Source organism: Arvicanthis niloticus, chromosome 19, assembly GCF_011762505.2.
Source record: "Arvicanthis niloticus isolate mArvNil1 chromosome 19, mArvNil1.pat.X, whole genome shotgun sequence".
Classification (NCBI taxonomy): domain Eukaryota; kingdom Metazoa; phylum Chordata; class Mammalia; order Rodentia; family Muridae; genus Arvicanthis; species Arvicanthis niloticus.
In genome coordinates this window covers 27927397-27948723 of record NC_047676.1, presented here as the reverse complement: position 1 = coordinate 27948723, position 21327 = coordinate 27927397, and the positions used below count along the sequence as shown (strand labels likewise).

Below are 21327 nucleotides of genomic sequence, written 5' to 3'. Positions count from 1 at the left end.
ATCTCTGCTCTCTATTCCTGCCCCTGGCTTGTCTCCTGAGCACAATTTTTCATACTTTTTTGGTCCAGCGCACATTAGTTCTGGAAAGGCTTTTTAAAATGGCTTCCATCCTTCCCATCTTGTCCCATAAGCATATTTCCACCATCACAGAGTATTATAAGTGACTGCTTTCATCTCCCTTCTCACTTTATTACTGTTTTGGTTTGCTTTTTTAAAGCTTATGCATATGCACGTGAGTCTCCAGCCACTATTATAGGATGAAGCCTGCAGTGAAAAACTTGATAACTTTTGTAGCATGGGGAATTGAAATTTATCTCATTGAGGATTTTTATCATGTGAATTCAAAGATGAGGGATACTGGAAAACACTGGAATCAGATGTGAACATGGACACTGGAGAGAAATGTGTGTTCTCCTCTCCAGATGCCTCACAGCTCCCTGGCTTCAGGTCACTTCTGAGTTTTTTCTGGATTAAGGGAATGATTGGTGGTGGGTAGAGGGGTGAAGGGATAGAAAAGGAGAGAAGCGAGACTACACCAAGCACCTTCCAACCCACCAAAGGCAGGTCCATTGACTTGGGCCAAAATACAATCTTGGCTCATCTCAAGCTGGACTATAGGAAGATTGCTGATGGAGAAACAGAAACTTGTTCTCTTCATTCTTCAGGAACCTACTTCCTGTCTGCCAAAAATAGTCACTTCCCAAATGATATTTACCACATACCAAAGTCACAGGTTGCAAGTCTCCTCCCCCACCACCCTAAACTTCCTGGATGGCCCAGTTCACAGACAGACAGATGGAAGCAAAGCCCTGATCACTGACCCTGGTATATGGAGTTTTCTTTATAACGTTGCCCCTGCCCTGGCCCTTGACAATCTGACCTTTTTTCATGGATGCTTTGGACAGCTCCCCAAGGCCTCTGGCTATTCCATCTCTCATATCTCTAATAAAAAACTGTCTTCTCATCCATGGATTCCTTGTTTTGCTGGTTTCTCTGAACCCTTGCTTATGTTATGGGTCTGTCAATGAGGATATTGGCAATTGTTCGTTTCCATAGACTATCCTTGGTCTATTCTTAACATTCTAAATTCCATATTGATTTGTACTAATCAATCTCTTTGGGAGAATATGGGAGAACAGGTCTTTGCAGTCATTTGAGTATTGGGAAGAAAGTCCTTAAATTTTAGAGGGAGAAAGAAATGTGAACATTGACTGATCCTGGTTCCCAGAAGTTCACTCTCAGAATTTATGGGCTTTGGCCAGGACTTCTTTTGTTTTACTTTTGAATATGACTTTTTTTGCCTGAATTGTACATCATTTGTGTGCCTGGTGCCAGCGGAGGTCAAATGAAGGCACTGGATCCAGTGGAAACTGGAGTTATAGATGGTTGTGGGCTACCATGTAGGTCTAAGAGTTGAAATGGAATCCTCTGAAAGAACAGTCAGTGCTCTTAACCACTGAACTGTCTCTCCAGTCCCAGAATTATTTTTTTCTTATCAAGAGGAGTAACTTACTCTTTTGTGATATTAAATCATTTGTATTAGACAGCTTCTAACTAACCTAGACAACCACACCAATTTGCAATTTATTTTTCTTTCAGGTCTTTGAAATTTGAATTACAGCCTTTGCCTTCTTTTTCTTCTTTTCCTAAATCTTTCTGGCAGCCTGTAGATACTTTAAATGAGATTACTTAGGGACCCAGGCACAGTACTGCATGCCTGTAATCTTTGCACTCAGGAGACAAATGTTAATTCAAGAACAGAGAGTGCTACGTAACAAGTTTGAAGCCAGACTGGGCTACAAAGTTTGACCTTGTCTCAATCAACCAATCAATCAATTTAATTAAGTTTAATTAAATCCAGACTCATCTAACTCATACTATGCAGCATAGTAACCAAAGCTGGTTTTAGGAACAAGAAAAAACTTTTCTGAATGGTGTGTTCAGTCCTTTTGCTTGAGTTCTGAGACTTAGTCTGAGGCTTTTGACGAGCCCTGTGTGGGTTTTTTGACTCCACTGAAAGCACGATCTTACTCTATTTCTCCTCCTACCTTCTGTCTGCAGAGCAGCAAGATGTTCCTCCTTTATCCTGAGCTTCAGTTCATTCCTCTTTTCCATTTCAGCCATTTCTTCAGGAGTGATTGTGACCGGACTGACTTCTGCCACGGGGGATGATTTACCTGAAACATAACTGAGGCGTGGTGAGTAAATTACCAACATACAAGTTTATAGACGTGGCTCGTGGATGACATGACTATGTGGCAAAATCCGTACAACCAGAAACTGCTAGAGATTTTGAAACAAAGAACTTTGGGCTCCTTGGGGTGGGCAATGAAAGATTATAATCTTCCATTGAGAATTTTGTGAGCTTTCTGGGCAGCATTCATAACAAAATATGGTGTGTTATATTGTAAGAAACGAAAAAGGTGCACGGCATGTGAATACAGAATTTAAAAAGTGATAAAATCAGGGTTTGAGGACAAAAACTGGCAAAGTTCATCATACTGTAGTTGACAGTAGGTATTAGTTCCTTGCAGAATTACCACTTCCTAAGGAATTCCTTAAATTTGAAAGTGGATCTTGGCCTTTTGTTTATTTGTTTGTTTTTTTTTTTTTGCAAGAAAAGACCAACAAATAACTTAAAAAAGATATGGGTTAAACATAGTAATACTCAAGAATATTCATCCGAATTAATTATCTTTTAATTTGGGCCCACCTACAAGTATTTCGATGACTACTAAACTGATTGGAAATGAAGAGTCTGTGGGTGTTTGTTGAGAATCTACCCAAGGCAATGTGATTCTAGTTCAGGCTCAGTTTGTGAATTTCCACACAGTTCAGAAATTACTCTTGAGGGTATGGTCATAAGGGGCTTAAATCATACGAAGGAAAAGGATGTAAAGAACGGTGAGGGGATAAGTATATTTGCTGTATTAATAGATGACTGTATAAATTGCAAATAAAAGAGAGATTTAGCCTCTGCATTTGTTTTATCATTGAATAAGTAAAGATTGGACTGATAATAAATAGTACAGAATGATAATTATTCAATTATTATTGAGTAATTAAAGATTGCACTTACTCTATTAAACAAATCTTTTTAAATGCTGAAACATTTACTTATTAGATCACGAGATCGACAAAAGTAGCATGTTCTTCTTTACAAAAGCATCTTTCCTTCCCTTTGCTTCCCGGGTCACCACCACACCTTCCTAATTCTCACTGACTCCCTCTCCCCCACCATATGCTTTTGGTGTCCATCATAGAGTGCTGCCCCACAGTTAGTGTGAAATAAACACACAGTGGCAAATCTGTCACTGAGGTGATTTTCCTCACGTGCTTTCCACCTTTCCTTTCTTGCCTCAAATTATATTTTTAAAAAAGTTCACATAGGAACATTGAGAAAAAAAGGTAACCTTCAGTGCTGTTGCTTACACTCAGTGGGAGGTGGCATCTCTCTGCCTGTTTTTTCTGTTGTTCTCCCATCATGACTCTGAGGCAAAGACTTAGATAGGCATGTTTCAGTAGGAACAGTTTGCTTAGATACAAGTGCCCTTGAGACCCATAAACACAGAGCTTTTAACTGTAGCAGGTATTAGCCCCTCTGCACAGACATCCCAGGTTATGAGTCCTAATATGGTTAAAGCTGCCTTGAATACAATTGCTGGTTACATCTACTATTTGCTAAAATTAGGTCATGCTGATATGCAATGTGGTTTGCTAACTACAACCACAGCCCATAGACACTTGAGTCTATAGTTTAAAACAATGGCTAGCATTCAAGTGGCTTAGAGGCTAACCTGCCTGGTTAATGACTTATTTCCTACCAAGAAGAGGTTTAAAGTGACCTAGGGACCAGGTCCTAGTGCCATGAATACCTTTTCCTTTCTTTTCTGTCTTTTTCTTCTTGGGTGGTTCTTTCTCCTTCTTGGCTTTTTTATTTGCACCGGATTGAGGAGACTTTTCTTTGGAATCTAATTGGGGTGGCTCTTTTTCTTCCTCCGTGAGCCTTTGGTGAACTTCAGCAGCCACCTGTATGGTAGCGGTATTTCAGTTAGGATGGCGTTCAGCAAATATGATGATCGCATAGATTTAGTCACTGAGATTCCACTAGAGCTTCATTCCACTGTAAACAATGTTGCCCATCTTCTCACCCCTCAAGGAGCACACAGTTCTACGATTGGACTATCCAGCCCCCAAGTGCTATCCCCTGCAGCTGTCTGAGAGGAGGCTCTTATCTCCTTAATCCAGGATTGCACAGGTTCATACAGTTTTATGTCCACTGATAAACAAGCCGTTCTCCATCTTAGACTTGAAACCATCATATAGTAAAAAAACAAACTTGATTTGATCCTGTTTATGATTAAATCTGTTTCTCAAGGATTGAGCTATGCTCAACCTGTAACCTTAACTACAAGTGCTTCTGTACTGCCTGTTATAGGAAACAGGAACCACGTCTTTGTTTTACAAGGGAATTATTACTACCTTGCTATGACCACCTTGTTATGACTACTTTGTTATGACTATCTTGTTATGACCACCTTGTTACTATCTTGTTATGACAACCTTGTTGTGACCGCCTTGTGACTATCTTGTTATGACCACCTTGTTACTACCTTGTTATGACCACTTTGAAACCATGTCTTTGTTTCAGGAGGATGTTATGTATGACCAACTTGTTGTGCCTATGTTCTGTTCCTACAATCCTGCCTATTTGCCTGCCAAATCCCCTATTTCGAAACCCTCTACTCCTGAACTATAAAAACCCTTATGTTCCACATGTTTAAAGCTGATCTTCTGAACCCCGCCTTAAGGAGAGACAGCTCATGTGCACAAATAAAAGAGCTTGTTTTAATTAAATTAGCTGTGATTTGGGTTGGTGGTCTTTCTCCTCACATCTGTCAGATTAACTACCTCTACAAATACAGCAATGGATTTCTTCTAAGTTTCTAGATCTCTTGCCTCTAGGACAGGCTTTTTTTACCTATATCAATTTATGTCATAGTTTCCTTTCTATTGCTATGATAAACATCATGACCAAAAGCAACTTGAAGAAGAAAGGGTTTATTCAGTTTATACCTCCCAATGGCAGTCATCATTAATGGAAGTCAAGGTAGATGCTCAACCAGATATAGTCAGGAACTACAAAGGGACAGAGGGACATGGCTTATTCCTTTGCTCTAGTTTATATCAAGCTGACAGAAAAACAACCATCAACCCTCTATGGATTCTTTTTTACATTTTAATCCTAATTAAATATTATCCTATAAAATTGCTATATTACAAAACATACCTGTTTACATATTGTGTCTGTGCACTATAGATGACATGAGATACAAATTTCATGTCTCTATAGCCAGTTCAGGAGATTGTAGGTCCTAGATCAGTTGAATCATAAACACTTTAATCCTGGGTTTGCCATTCTAACTCTTGACACCCTCCCAGAAGATTCATTGCTTATGGAGATAATATTTGCCACTGGCTAATGTCATAGTCCTAGCTTCTTCTATTCTCCGACTTTCTGTGTGTCTCCATTGTAGTTAGTTCCTCTCTCAGTACCACAAATGCTTGAATTATAGTTGTATTATAACTCCATGCTAGTCACAGATGGGGAAATTCTGCTCTCACACTGAAAAGCAGACAGAATTCTACAGGGCCTTCTTCACCTATCTCCTTTAAGATGTTCTATATACTTCAGGTTATAGAAAGCCTTGTCTCAGGGCTACATAGATAAACTCAGAAGACATTATATACCAGTGAAGGATATTAGATACTAAATAATCTGTCTCTCATACATATACACATATGTAAAATTATTAAACTTATTAAATAGAGCTGAATGATGGCTATTATGGGTTGAGGATAGATGGGTAGGGTATGAAGAAAATTGTTAATTAAAGGGTAAAATGTCTTAGATGAAAGAAACAAATTCTGATGGCCTACTACATAGCTTGGTTATAGTAGTTAATAATGTATTTTATATTTGAAAATTGCTAGAGGAGTAGATTTTAAATGCTTACTCCAAAAAAAAAAAAAAAATGATAAGAAGGTAAAACGATAGATGTGTTATTAGCTTGGTTAATCATTTAAAAATATCTACCAATATCAAAATATCAAAGTATAAGCAAAAATATATACAATTATTGTTTGTAAATTTAAAATTTAAAATCTGTCTGTCTGTCTGTCTGTCTGTCTGTCTGTCTATAGAAAATCTCTATCTAAGGGCTATGCCACCCAGGTCCTTCCAGTTTCTAGAAATACTAGAACTAAGTACTAAGTGTATTTGACACTGGGACAGTGAAGATTATTTATGAGAACTGAGAAAAGAACTCAAAGAAAGATATAAAACACACATGCATTTTGGAGGTCAGAAAACGAGTCAGTAAGATTATATGTATCTATATAAGCACTTGGGAGATCCATATCTGATATGATTTCTGAGACTAATAGAATGAGGAGAATGAAAAGGAGTAAGGGTGATACATATATGGAACTATAGATAAGGCCTAGCTGCCTCAAAGGCCTTTGCAATTTTGTTTGCAAGAGGAAAGTAAGTTGCTGCCTTTTCCAGACTCCTGACATATACGTCGTGCCCCATGGTCCAGCATGTAACAGTCTCCAATTTCTCCATGGACATTAAACCTCATAACCTGCTAATGGGCTTTCATATTCTTCAGCCTATTTGTAGGCCTAATGGAGGACAATATTTGTTAACTGATAAATTTTTCTTTTAAAATTGTAATATATCACAGTAGGCCTTATGGAAGACAATATTTGTTAACTGATAGTTTTTTTTCTTTTAAAATTGTAATATGTCACAGAACAATCTGCCAGCAGCACTTGAGAGATCCAGAAGAGCTACATAGAAAAAGCTAGCTTGGTTGCCTTGGTTTTTTAATTTATTTTTTCCCCACAGATGACCTTTCAATAAAAATGGATTTCATGCTATCTACTGTACTTGCAAGTTCTTGGTAAAGTTGAAAGCTTGTTAAACAACCCCCCTTTAAATTGAAAGCAGTTCATTCTTTGAAATGTGTTCTTGCAAAGTAGTATACGTTAGCAATTTCCTCTAAAATTGATTTATCTCCTTGGCAAACGACCCTGTGATGATGATGAAGGCAAAGATTATCATTAGCAGTTTTCTTGTACATTTTTCTCAGAGACCTCCAGATCTCTTTCAAAAATCAGCATAATTTAGAATACATTCTTTAATGTTGCTTCAAAGACTAGTAAGGACTTTAAAACATAATGATTTGACATTGTAGGTGTTAAATATGACTTCTCTGAAATCATTACCTACCTATCAATTAGGAAGTTTTGCTAAAAATTAACATAGCATACAAAATGAGTAGCTTTTAGTAAAATTGCTCCTTAGGAAAAGCCTGAATGAACGTGCAGACCACTCCAATTTGCACCAGTCACACTTGGAACTGTTTGCCTACATCCATTTTCTGAATTGTACCTCTCTCATTTGGAACTAAAAGTTCCTTTAAATGTTTGTTTTCTAACAAGTCACAGTTTAGTCATTCGAGGGTTTAGGTGCTAAACTCACGAGTGACTTTTATTTTTTGTCTGCTTTTAAATGTATGACATTAGATTTTTAGAACTCTACTATAACACGTAAAATTCTGATTCATATATAATGAATATCTAGATTAATAATGATAGTAAGTGATCACTTTCCTATGCTTGCTATGAGACATTCCAAAGTACAAAAGAAAAATGTATACTTTTAAATAAATTTCTATCAAATAACTGTATTTATACTTTCTAAAACATTTTTATATACACTACTTCACTGAATTTCAATTGTTCTAGAATTTTTCTCATGTTTTAGAGAAGAAATTGAAGACTTAGAGAAGGTACCACATTTCTCAAAACTTAAAACATCATGTTTAATTGTGATATATAGCTAATACTCTGGTTCTATGTTCTTTAAGAATGGAGTATTCTTCCTAGGTAGTTTTGATAGATTTATGACCTCCCTACTATGTTTTTGAAGTTCAATTAACAATACAAATAATACATGACCTTTCTAGAAAATCTGTACCTGCTTCCCATTCCCTGGGACTTGGCACTTACCGTTTTTGTGCTAGCCATTACTGTCATCACTGTTATCTTTTTATTGGCTTCAGTGTTGTGAGCATGATGGCAGCTGCAACAGCATCTTGAGACTGTACTCAGGACTGTGTTAGCTGTGGGTATTGTACTAAATTATGGTATATGAAAAGTAATAGAACCAAGTCCAGTATTTAGGAAAACACTAACAAGATAAAGTATCAAAGTAGGGATAGGTTGATTGCTTAGTGGATAGGGTGCTTGCTAAGCAAGGGTGAAAACATGAGTTTGAATCTCCAGAAATGATATTTTGCTGGGTACAGTATTAGTATGGAAAGTTTAAGATAAAAAACCTCTCTAAGGGAATTGAACATCTTGTTTGGGCATAATCTTTACCTATATTGGACTTTTTAGAAATTTTACTTTGAGATTGTTTATATATGGTAAATTACGTAACTTACATATGAACAATAAGGTAGATGCATATTAATTAATCACACACACACACACACACACACACTCACATACACAAGTAAATGGTATGTAGATGACAACATATAGTCCCATGTCTTAGGCAACTTTGTATACTCATGGGCACCGAGAGATGTGTGTGAGACTGCTCACAGCAGCTGTGTACAATGGCATCAAATTGCAAACCCAAGTGTGGGTCAGCAGCAACTTTGTTAACCAAATTGTGATGCAGTCATGTAATAGAACACTGCATAACAAAGAAAATGATCAGAATATAGCCATCTTTAACAGTATGAGATGACTCTAATGAATAATGTTCTAAAAATGAAAACACACACACACATACACACGCACACAAAGGGTCCATTTCCTTAAAACTCAAAGGCAGGCAGACCTACAGTATGTTGTATAGGAGTTACAGACTTGGGTCCTTGAAAGAACTGACTGCAATAGCAAGATGGTGGTTCACTTAAGAGAGCTAAGATTTGGATGGCACATGAGGAAACCTAATAGCTGCATACCTGGTTTTACTAATCCCTGTGTACTGGTGTCATGAGTATTTACTTTAGTGAATGTGTGAAGCCAGGCAAATGCATTTTATACATTTTCTTGATGCGAGCAACATCCACACTTCAAGGTTCTTTGAAACAAGTATGACAAGAAAGGAGTTTGAATTACTCTGTGAGAAACAAAAGAGAAAGATAAATAGACCAAAAAAAAATTGGGGGAGAAAGGGGAGCTTTCTGTTCTGTTTGGGGTAAAGGCCCACAAACAGACCATAAGGGAAGCTAAGGAGGACCTCCTTCCTCCAGTAAGATTATTCAGGCTTCTCTTTCACTCTTTTCAAAAGGCCTTTGGTAAGGTCAATACTGTTTTATGATTAGAGTACTTCAGTGAAATCAAAGAATGCTGGATACAAAAGGAAACTAAAAGCCAAGTGGGTAGAACAGAAACCAAGCAAAAGTCTTCCTGCCTTTCTAAGTGGGTGTTAGTTCTCCACTGCAAAAGGGTAATGATGCCTACTCGCTTGTCATTTAGAAAAAAATGTAACAAGCAGACAGATTGAAGTTGGCAAGTCAAATGGACTAATTGGGTTTTGTGTTTTCTTTCTTGACTTGGTAGAGTATTTCAATGAATTATATTTCATTCATTAAAATCAAAAGCAGTAGTATCACATTCAAAAATTAAAAACCAAAAAATATTACATTTCTTGAAATAGAAAATCTAGCCATGGTGGATCTCATTATTAGATGACCAAGTTGGCCAGCACAGTGTAGCACATGCCACAGTCGACAAGGGTGTGATTTCTACAGGGCCACCATTGTACCCTCCTTACATTCTCTTGATTTTTAGTCCCCTGCATTTGTTACCTAGCTTAGCACTGAAATGAATCTAAGTATTGCCTTCCTTCTTACATAATTTCAAAGACTAAGTGACTATATTTCTTAACTTCTGACTTCTTTCAGGAAAATAAGCCCCTAATAATCCCTTTAATACTACTACTAATAATAATGATAATGATAATAATAACAATAGTTTCTGAAAGGCATGCATTTTTTTACACTATGATTATGACTGTCATTAAGTGTCACACTTGTACCATGTTACCAATCACGTCACATAAATAATAGGGTTGTTGACAAGAAATGCAACCATAGGCACTGCTTACCATGTGGGAAATGGCTAAAGAAGCCTGTTGCCAGGTGTCCAATAATATCTTCTCATCTACTTCAAAGTTGGCTTCTAGAACTTCTAATGGGGGATCCGATCTGCCTTTTAGTAATGTCGCTGACTTTGGTTTGATGGTAATATTTTCTGGAGAATTGGATATTCGAGGAACTAGAGGGATTCTTTAGGGGAAAACAAAAACAAAAACAAATAAGCCTAAGGCTTTCATTTAAAAGAATTCTATTTTTGTGACTGTGTTACTTTGGGTTTTTTGTTTGTTTGTTTGTTTTGGTGCTTCAATTTATATTTCCAAAGTTTTCCTAGAAGAGTTAATTGAAAGGAATATGATTGGACAACGCTGCATTCACATTTATATGGTTTATAAAAGCTTGCTAAAAATAGAAAGCTCACAGAAGGAAACAAGACTATTTCAGATTTAGTTCTCAATAATTAAAATAGGAGTATTAGATGACAGAGACTGTAAAGAGAGACTATTCTTGTCATATTTCCAGGGCACACACTTCCCATGAGGGTAAATCAATATGGGTAAAATAAACCTAATGAAACATATTCAAGATGGCTAATATCACTTGGCATCCTGACATAAAAAAAAATGGAACTAATAGAAAAATATACAAAGGGCCTTAAGTTTGGAGAAGGAAGAGAGAGAGAGAGAGGGAGAGAGAGAGAGAGAGAGAGAGAGAGAGAGAGAGAGAGAGAGAGAGAAAGAGTAACTCCAAAGATGACTTGATTGATATTTTAACAAGATAGCAGTATCATTAGCAGGAATAGCATTTGTTTTTATAGAGTCAGGAAGCAGGGGGTTCTGGAACAATGGTTTAGAAAGATAATTGTGAGCTCCTGAAAACAACCAGCTTGTTCTTGTTTGGAAGCATCGCATAAGATTTCTTGAACTTAACGCATTGATTTTCACCAAGTGTGGTATTTTGAGTGAGAATGCCCCCTGTAGGTTCACCTAATTAAACACTTCACCCTCAGTTGGTGAACTGTTTGAGAAGAATTAGGAGTTTGAGGCATGGTTGTTGGGAGTATTTATGGGCTTTGTTGTAGGAGGTGAGTCACTGGAGGTGGGATTTGAGGTTTCAAAAACACGTGTCAGGCCTAGTGGTTCTCTGCTTGCTCTCTGCAGATCAGGGCATAAATCAGCTATTGCTCCAGCACCATGTCTATCTGCTTCTTACCAGGATGGTCATGGAATAACCCTCTAAAACTAATGAAGCCCCCAGTTTAATGCTTTTCTTTTATGCTTTGGTCATTCATGGTATATTCTCAGAGCAGAAGAATTGATAACTCTGACCCAGTACTTGGAACTCTTATGATCTACCATAGCTATAAATGCAATGCATTGAAAAGACATCCATGCATCGAATTATATTTTTAATTAATTTATTTAATATTGAATTATATTTTAATAGCAAATTGCTGGTAAATCAAAGCCACTCAAGTTCCAATAAGATCATGTATGTGATCATCTCTAGACATTTTACATGGCATAACATTTTGCTTTGTGAGACAGTAGTCATGGCGTATTCTTTAGAAAAAAAGATTTTGAGTTTATGACCCACTGATTTTTAACCAGAATCATCTGTCTCTATGGCTGTGGGTTTTGAATGACTGTGCCTCCTCTAGAATCCATCAATTGCCAATAGTTCAACAAAAAGCTAAGGCATGATGAGCCCCTACCATTCCCATGATTGTTGGCAGGCCTGTTCTTGTTCAGACCCAGTACAAGCAACTGTAGCTCCTGTGGGCTTGTGTTTACAATGGCATATCATGTCCTGTGTTTGTAGTCTCTCTATCTCTTGCTTTTTTAATTTTTTCCTCTCAGTTCTTCTGTAGTATTCCCTGGGCCTTGGATGGTGTGGTAGAAATGTCATGTTTGGGGTTGTGTGCTCATTTATTGGAAGCACCTTGAGCACCAATGAGTCTCTGCATCACAGACAGGAGGGAGGAATGACTTCTGGGTGAGGGAACTGAGAGACAGTGATAGGAATCAGAACCATGAGCATGTGACACTGCCTAGAAACAAGTTTAATCAATAAAACAGAAAGGGGATGTGGAAATGGGAACGTGTAGTTCTATATTAAAAATGATAGGCAATTGTTGATGAAGATGGGCTTAGAATTCATTTATTGGAGAAAAAATTCCCTGTAGTACTGATAGTTCTGTCACTATCTTGGAGCAGAAAGGGTTTGTGGCCCCATGAGGAGAGCAACAATACCAGCCAACCAGAGCTCCCCAAGGTCTAAACCACCAGCCTGGGAGCACATAGGGAGGGACCCATGACTCCATCTGTACATGAAGAGGAGGATGGCCTTGTCGGGCATAGGTGGAAGAGGAGATTCTTGGTCCCATGAAGGATAAACACTGAGTAGGGGGGAATTCGAGGGTGGGGAGGTGGGAGTGGGGGGTAGGTGGGGGTACATCCTCATGGAAGCATGAGGAGGGGGGTGAAATAGGAGGATAAAATCTGAAATGTAAATATACTATCCAATAAAAATAAATTAAAAAAAAGAAATTAGGTATGGTACTTGAATTTCGGAGCCTCACTTGTTGGAATAATACAAAGATGTTATTATTATGGTTGTATCATGACAAATTCTTTATCGACAAATATATCCATTATGATGAAAATATTATATTGCTACCATTATTGTTATTTTAGGGTTTTTGGAAGGAACAAGGTAGAAAAAGTAGGCAAGACTGCTTAACACTTTCCTTGTTCCTTTCTGCATGTAATGGATTGTGGTTGACTGGATGGTGAGCTGGTGGGTGTCCTGACTGACCGACGGTTCCAGCAGTTTGCCACAGCACTGATTTGAGTTTGAGATTGGTACAAACTTGCTCTGCAAAAAATAAGAACTGTCTGTTCTTCTATGGGCTTATTTTACAAGCCAGCATTAATAGCTTCCCCATTATGCCTGGTTTGCTTTTATGTGCTAAGAACAGAATGCACTGCCACTCTAGACACTGGAACTTGGTCTCTCTTGGTGGTTATAATGGTTCCTACTGCCACTGGTCTTCATTAGTGTTTTTAATTTCAAAGATTTTTTTTAGCAGCTTGCCAAGTGTGATTACTTGGGACCGGAAGAGGGTGTACACTCACCCTTCTGTGTATTCACAACATTATATATGGGTCTGACAGAAATATGATAATATTAGATGGAAGGACATAAGCATGGAGAAATGGACCTTAGGTCATTGCATAACCCAATGTAGCAATACCTTCTTAAGTTATTTTTGAAACAAGGGAGGGATAAACAAGTAAAAGGAGAACATGCAATACTCACAATTAAAATATTACATATATGCAAGAGTGGATCATTATGTATTATCCAATAACAAAAGAAGCCATCTGTTATTGATAGTTTGGGGACTAGATTTTTAAGTGTTCCATTTTTCAGACATGGTCCCATATCCCTTGTTGATTCTATTTTCTGAGATTCTCACAAGGACCTCACTTTTACTCAAATGGAAATTGAGGCTTACATTGAGTTGCAGTAGCTTGACAGCCAAGAAAATTATATTATTCTACTTACATATAGTTAGTTAGAGTTAGTAAATGACAGATTTAGGACTTAAACTAGACCTATCTGGTTTCAAAATAAATTCATTATGCTATATTGTGTTTATACAACTCTTACACTTATGTTGGCTGAGCAAGGGTCTAGGCAAAGATCCTTTCATTAAATATAAAATACACAGCTCATATTCTTGAAGATTCAAACATAGCATTCAATGTGCATATATTGTTTTGGAAATCTAACTTCTGCTAATACCTTCATCTTGATACTAAGGGTTTTTTCTTTTCTCATATCCTGCTTAATGACCACCAGAAAATACTATTTTAGCTTTTTTTCCTAAATGATTTTGAATTCTGTTTTCAAGTGCTTTGTCTTAATTCACATAAATAAAGTTAAACCAGATCTTCGTGTTTAATGGCTGGAAACCACATGGTGGGGATCACTAGCACCCCCTTGCTGCACCATTTGTGATGGCATCTTCTCTATCTTCTACAGTCACTCAGAGTCTGAGTTATTTATTGTCTTCCCTCCTCTGACCTCATCTACCAAGTCTGTAAAAATTAACTAAGTTTTTACTGCCAATGACTTAGATGGCTAAAAATATAATTTGTCTTTATCCTACAACTAACTTTCCATCTCTGTTGGCAGCAATATCATGTTAGTTTGTTGATCTTTCAGTTTCCTAGGTCATGATAATATATACTGCTGAGCTTTTACTGTTTCTCAGTTTCCTTGCCTGTAAAAGAAGAATGAAGAATGGCAATCCCCTCTCTTTTGTTTACATAATATTCTCTCTCCCTTTCTTTTTCTCTCCTCTCTCTCTCTCTCTCTCTCTCTCTCTCTCTCTCTCTCTCTCTCACACACACACACACACACACATACACACACAGAAAGAGAGAGAGAGAGAGAGAGAGAGAGAGAGAGAGAGAGAGAGAGAGAGAGAGAGAGAGAAGAGAGACAGGCAGACAGGCAGACAGGCAGACAGGCAGACAGGCAGACAGGCAGACAGGCAGACAGGCAGACAGGCAGACAGGCAGACAGGCAGACAGGCAGACAGGCAGACAGGCAGACAGGCAGACAGGCAGACAGGCAGACAGGCAGACAGGCAGACAGGCAGACAGGCAGACAGGCAGACAGGCAGGCAGGCAGGCAGACAGGCAGACAGGCAGACAGGGAGACAGAGGCAGAGAGACAGAGCCAGATAGACTGACAGACACAATCAGGTTCTCTCATTTATATTCCTAATCTCTTACTAGAGTTTTTGGAGCTAAATGTATTTCTCAATACAGAACTGATATACTGCCTGATATCCAGAGCAGAATCTTGTGGAAAGTGACATAAAACAAACTATACCTTTATAACCAAAAGAGTAAATATTAACTACTAACAAAATAAACAATCATATTATCTCTAGTTAATGCCACATCTAAGTCATTTTTTAAAAAAAAGTCCAGTGTTTTAGAATGTTTGGGGATTTTCATTAATAGGAGCATGATTTATAATTTAAAACCCAGAGCTGTATGTTCAAAACAAATTTACTGTAACAAATAGAGTGATCTGCATTACCTGAGCTGGTTTTCTGAAATTTCTTTACCATCGAGCTGAACCAATGGGACTCGAGTAAATTTCTTACTGTCTTCCAGTGGGATTTTGGATTCCATTGCTCTGTAATAATCTTGAAGGAGTCTTTTGGTATCTTGGAAACGGTTCACTTCTGCCTTTAATATAGAAAGTGGATATCAATACCCAAATAAGAATAGACTTATTTGCATGTATTTCCTTAATACATACATGTTGGTTGAAAGGAATTTTCTAGAAAGAGCCATGGTTATTTTTTTGCTCATAAAGTTTTTATAATTATTAAAGAAAGCAAACAATGTTGCACTTTAAATGTTTACTAAGTGCAATTCCACTTTTCCAGGATTATACTTACTTTTTAATAATTGGTTTTAAAGATGCTTCAGTCAACTAACTTCTTTGTCCTACCAATAATTCAGTCATCATGGGGTACCACAAATGCTATACTATACATACGAGACCAAAATAAAAACAACACTAGGTTCTATTTCTCTGGTACTATAAAAACTATTTGTGGAAACACGACAAACAAGCACACAAAGTTAAACAGTAATTTTCACAATACAGGTTCTCTTCTTGCTTAATGTGAACAAGTAAGACATAACTCCTAACTTCTCAGTTGTCTCTGCTCCACTTCTCTGTTGAAGATGCTAGAAGAGACCTTGAAGGAAAAAGAGTAGTGCAGAGGAGTTGGCTATAAAATGAGCGACAGTTAGATACATGTGCTTGTTGTCTTTCTGTCAGTGCAGGTTTGCTCTTGCACCACACAGGGGCTGGGCATGGGCTGGGAATGGGCTGGGCATAGGCTGGGCATGGGCTGGGCATGGGCTGGGCATGAGCTGGGCATGGGCTGGGCATGGGCTGGGCATGGGCTGGGCATGGGCTGGGCATGGGCTGGGCATGGGCTGGGCATGTGTTCTGTGAATCCCTAAACATTATTAATGCTACAAAGGTAGATCCTGCATTTTCAACCTATTCTTTCTCTGCTACAGATATTTCTTTGATTGAAGAAAGAAGGATTATGTAGCATTTTCCAAAGACACTTACGTAATTACAATGTTTTCTGGAGCAACTTGGAAGGCAAGTTTCCATGGAACCCATTTTGGGAATGGTTATCTAGCTGTTTGTGAGGTAATACAGGCAATTCCTTCTGTCCTTGACAAACACTAAGGCTTCTGATTTTGAGTATCCCAGACAAAATATAAGCTGAACCAGTGGTCTACTATCTGATGGATGGTCCCATCACCATATTCTTTCTTCATGTGCTGAACTGAATGTTATTCTCCAGCATATCCACCATTGGCTGAGGTTAGCTGAGTAGCACCAAACAAAGCTAACTGTGTCCTACCTGTGAAGCTCAACTATTAGGAAAATGTTGTTAAGATAGTGGTGTTTCAGAAGAACTACTGATTCTGTGGTCACACTCAGTTCCTTCTTGCATTTACTAGATGGAACTACTGGGCCAATAGTGCCATCCCAGTTTGCCTCAGTTTCTTTATCTATGAAATGAGGATGAAGACAGAACCTTTAGCATGATGCTGTTGTCATAGTTTACTGGGCTCTAGAAATTTCTGAGAGTAGTGGCTGGCATGTACTCTGATGTTTGAGTTTGCTTTGTCTGGTGTGGGCACTAGTTCAATAACTTAGGATAAGAACCCCAAATCTATATATGAATGAACCGTTACAGTCATATTATTCCACAAGAGTCATTTATGGCTCAGACTCATCAGTCTGCTGTGCCTGTATCACTGGACTGCAGCTGCTTCTTCCATAAACCTTTGTTAAGATGTACTCACAATATTTTCTTGCTATGTGTTTAACATGATACCCTGAACTCTGCTCAGATAAGTTTAGACCAGTTGAGCACTTTACTTAGTCCTATGTATAAACTATGGGTTGTAGAGCTAAGCATACTCCAGAATAGGCTTAATACTGTGCTTAATAATTTCTCAGTGCTGTCCTTTGGTTGAAACTGTTTTGAATCATTCTTATCTTCACAATTCAGCTAACATGCCTTCATAGTTTTCCTTCTGATATCCTGATTCCGTTAACCCTCTCATGTGGATATAATATAGTTCATCAATAAGGGTACACCTCAAGACCTTTATTTATTACTGGACTAAAACCTTGTCTCTGTGCATTCACACCTATTTGAAAACAGTCTAGAATTATTAATAGAATATCGATAACATATTATAATGACACTAACACGAATGTAGATTCTTTCGAAGAATCAGTTGTACTATTTTCATTTTTTGTATGCATATAAGATGATTGCAATGTCCATGTCACAAAAGAACATGAACTGAATAGTTCAGGCATCACGCCACGCCACTAGACAGGAATATAAAGGCTACTTGGACAAAAACACTTCAAAACCAAAGTATATGATCTGATAACGTGGATAGCTACTGAGTAAATAATGGGCAGGGAGAATGTACAATGTTGATGAAATGAAAAATGGAAGCATTGTAACATGCCTTCTAAGCATCCCACGCAAGGTGATACAGAGCATGAGAGTCAAAGATTTACCTCATCGTGTTTGACCCAAAACACAGCTTTGTCCTAAAGAATATGAGACAGGTTTTACTAAGTCAAATATGAGTAGGCAGTAAGGGACTATGGATTTAAGTTGCTCTAAACTGCATGTTTTGTTGTAGAAGATGTTTCAAAAATCTAAGACAGTAAAAAATGAATTAATGCTTCTGTCAAATAAATTGATGGGCATATCAGTAGGTGGGTCATAGTTTAACAAAGAAGCAAAACAAGAACAAAAAAGTACACATAAACACCACACACACACACACACACACACACACACACACACACCTGTAATTAAGTAAAGGCAACTGAAACCATGGAAAGAAAAATAGTAAGGTGGGAGTTACTATAATTCCTGAGGGCTTTCTGTTCTTTGGGTTTCCGTTTACTTATTAGACCCACCCTTGGAACAGGCATTGTTCCTGTTAAAGGCTGAAACTACTAGAATTGATGGGTAATCTGTTTAGAAAAGATTTACTGAACACTTGCGATGTTAAGTCATATCACCAAGATTATTTTATTATTTTCTAATCTACCTTCTAGGTTAATAAGTTATGATAAGAAATTGCTCCCCTTCCATTCTCCCTACAAACTACTAGTCTGTTAACAACAATTAAGTAAGCATAGCTTGGCCATGATATTTTTGATAGTCTCCTAATCATCAATAATTTTAGACAGACTTTTTCCAGACTCTCAGCCCCTGTCCTCCCTCAGTATGTAAGAAAACTGGTCCATTGTAAACATTTTCTCTCTGTGTGTTTGAAATACACATTTTAAGACAAGCCTTTTATCAGTTTTGTAATGCAGGCATGCCTTTCTCACTGTCTGAAAACCATCTTTCCAAACTATAGTTATTTCTCAAGGCAGATAGCACTTCAAGGCTCCTATATGAGGGAAGGAAACTAATTTCTCATCTAAACAGACATTTAGCAGGTTCACGAAACTACACTTTGACACACAGATATACATAAAATTAAAAAAAATGACAAGAAAACACAATTGATCTCATTTCATCCTACATCGATCCTTGAGCTCTCAAAATCTGTAGCTATAGTCATTTTGTCTTGTGACATCTAACAACTAAAGGCTGGTCTGTTCTTTCTCTCCCAGTCATAGCAATGGTACCCATGACGGTAATGTAGCCCAGAAATTATGGTAGGGCAGATTTCCTTGGCTTTTATGGCCACCTTTAAGTATTTGCAAGTCTGATTAGGTAAATACTCCCGTTTCAGAAGTGTCTCTGCAATCCCTCTGCAACTCATAGGGATGCAGAGTTGAGTAGCTGCTTGAGATGCAATGTCTGTGTAGTTGCTTAGCTGGGATAAAAAAAAAACAAAACAAAACAGAACAATTTGTGTTAGCTAATTTTTCCTGGCAAGCCAGAATGCATACCAAGTAGAGAATGCATCCCACATAGGATGGTCTGAGCAAAACAATACTTGAGCAGACCCTTAACATCCCCGAAGGACTAGTTCCCTGAGGAATAAGGCTGCAAAGGGAACCTGTGTCCCCGTGTCTGGCTGTTCCTACCTGCATCAGGGAAAAGAAGTGATTCATTGTTATTCCGATAGAGTCCTGTAGCCAGCTCTCATTAATGATATCAAGCCTCTCCTGCTCTGCCTCTTCCTTCCTTGCTTCGCAGATGTCCCACAGGCGGTCTCGCAGATCCTGAGTGGAAAGAGAGACAGCGTGGCTGCGCTTGAGAATCATGCCTTGTACAACTTCAGTGTCATGCACCCAGGAGTTTTTGCTTCTGGAGATGTCCCTTATGAAGACAGGTCTAACAAGTTTGTGTATTAGATTCATTTATTCTGAGGGTGACCCTCTTGTTCTGTCAGGTCAGAGACCCACAGGTCTCACAAATCTATGTCTATCATATTTTCCATGGATAGTTCTATTTGTGTGTTAGTTTCTTTGTTAATCATCTTTGTTTGAATACCACTGCATGTGAATTTAAAAACAAAACAATAGCAATAGCAAATATGGTTGGTGGGAACAAAACCACACTTTTTTATTTGAACCAATGCCATGAATTTGTTACTTATCACAGATACAGCATCCTTTGACCAAAAAAAAAAAAAAAAAAAAAAAAAATGTTTATAATGGGATGATCAACAACAGCTCAGCAGCATACCAGGCTGTGTCCAGTAAGAAGAAAAGTGAATAGTATAATGTATAACATCGTATTTACACCTAGTAATAGGCCTATAGTATGGGCATTTGGGAATATTTCATTTGTTTTATAATTTATATATAAGTATGCCAAAATTATAGTGGCTTTGAGTATTGAGTTCTTCTTGAATATGTTGTTGACATATCTGATCACCCATTAAATGCCTGTAAGCAAACTTAGGTAGCTCATTCACTACCTATATTTTTATAAGAGGATACTGGGTGGTAGGGAGGCATTTTTCTCAGGTGAGTAAATGGTAAATCTAGGATATGAATCTTTGGGCTCGAGCAATTTGTAGCATTAAGTTATGCTCCAGAAGTGATATCAGATAAGATTAGAATTTAAGAAAGAAAGTACTTTAGGGGCTGAAGTGGCTATTACACTGCTTCTCAGAATAGCAGCCCTACCTGCAGATATACTTTGTCAATCTGTCTTCATGCCGCTGATAATGCTTCCTTGGAGAAGCAGTTTGATGAGGAGTTTAGGTGCTTGGACATAGATTCCTATGCTGCCACTTAACATGTTAAACTATTGGCCATATTTCTTCAGCTACAAAATGGGATTGTTACTGGTAAGTACCTAGGCTCATTGCTGTGTGAATAAAATAAGAGAGTGCCACCAACTTGTGAATGCTGAGCATTTAGAAATGATGGTTGCTGCATTATATAATCAGTGTGTCAAAATCTGTTGCAAGAAAAGAGCATAGAGGTGTCTGAGCTACAGTAGTTTTAAAGTTTCATTTTCAAAGATCGCTTATGCACAAAGTACAAAAATACAAATGGATAGAGCTGGCTTTTCAACCAACATTACTTATACCACTTTTAAAAAATGGATGTGAAGCCTGATGTGATAACTTTTAATCCCAGCAACTGGGAGGCAGAGGCAGGTGGATCTGAGTTTGAGGTTAGCCTAGTCTGTAGAGTTCCAGGAGAGCCAGGGCTGCACAGAGAAACCCTGTCTCAAAGTTAAACAAATAAATAAACAAATGGATGTACATTAGCCTTATCCCAAACCTAGCTTTAATTATTCATAGGCATGAAAGGAAGGCAAGTTTTGTTTAGGCTTCACATTTTTCTCTACTGTGTAATCCTACTGAGAATCCACTGTTTAAAACTCTCATGGTATTTTTGATGAAGCTTATTATTTCCAAACATATTGAACTTTCCTCAAGTAGAAAGCATACTTGGTTCCTATATTCCTTGGAGAAGCAATTTCATGAGGAGTTCCACATATATATCTTAATAACAAAAGTTTACTCAGAAGAATATGTGTTGGCTTGTTCTCTCTTTGCACTTC

At 37.8% G+C, this 21327-nt stretch overlaps 1 protein-coding gene across 13 annotated transcripts in view; it reads right to left on the bottom strand.

Annotated features, from left to right (window-relative positions):
• Spef2 (sperm flagellar 2) overlaps positions 1-21327 on the bottom strand; it is a 156923-nt gene that overhangs the window by 31524 nt on the left and 104072 nt on the right. For all 13 annotated transcript variants that reach the window (XM_076916088.1, XM_076916095.1, XM_076916096.1 and 10 more), the window contains 5 exons: positions 19389-19526; positions 15306-15457; positions 10196-10376; positions 3876-4029; positions 2049-2177 (listed from right to left, as the gene is read on the bottom strand). In XM_076916088.1, coding sequence (XP_076772203.1) covers positions 2049-2177; positions 3876-4029; positions 10196-10376; positions 15306-15457; positions 19389-19526 — 754 coding nt within the window. The remainder of the gene's footprint in view (positions 1-2048; positions 2178-3875; positions 4030-10195; positions 10377-15305; positions 15458-19388; positions 19527-21327) is intronic.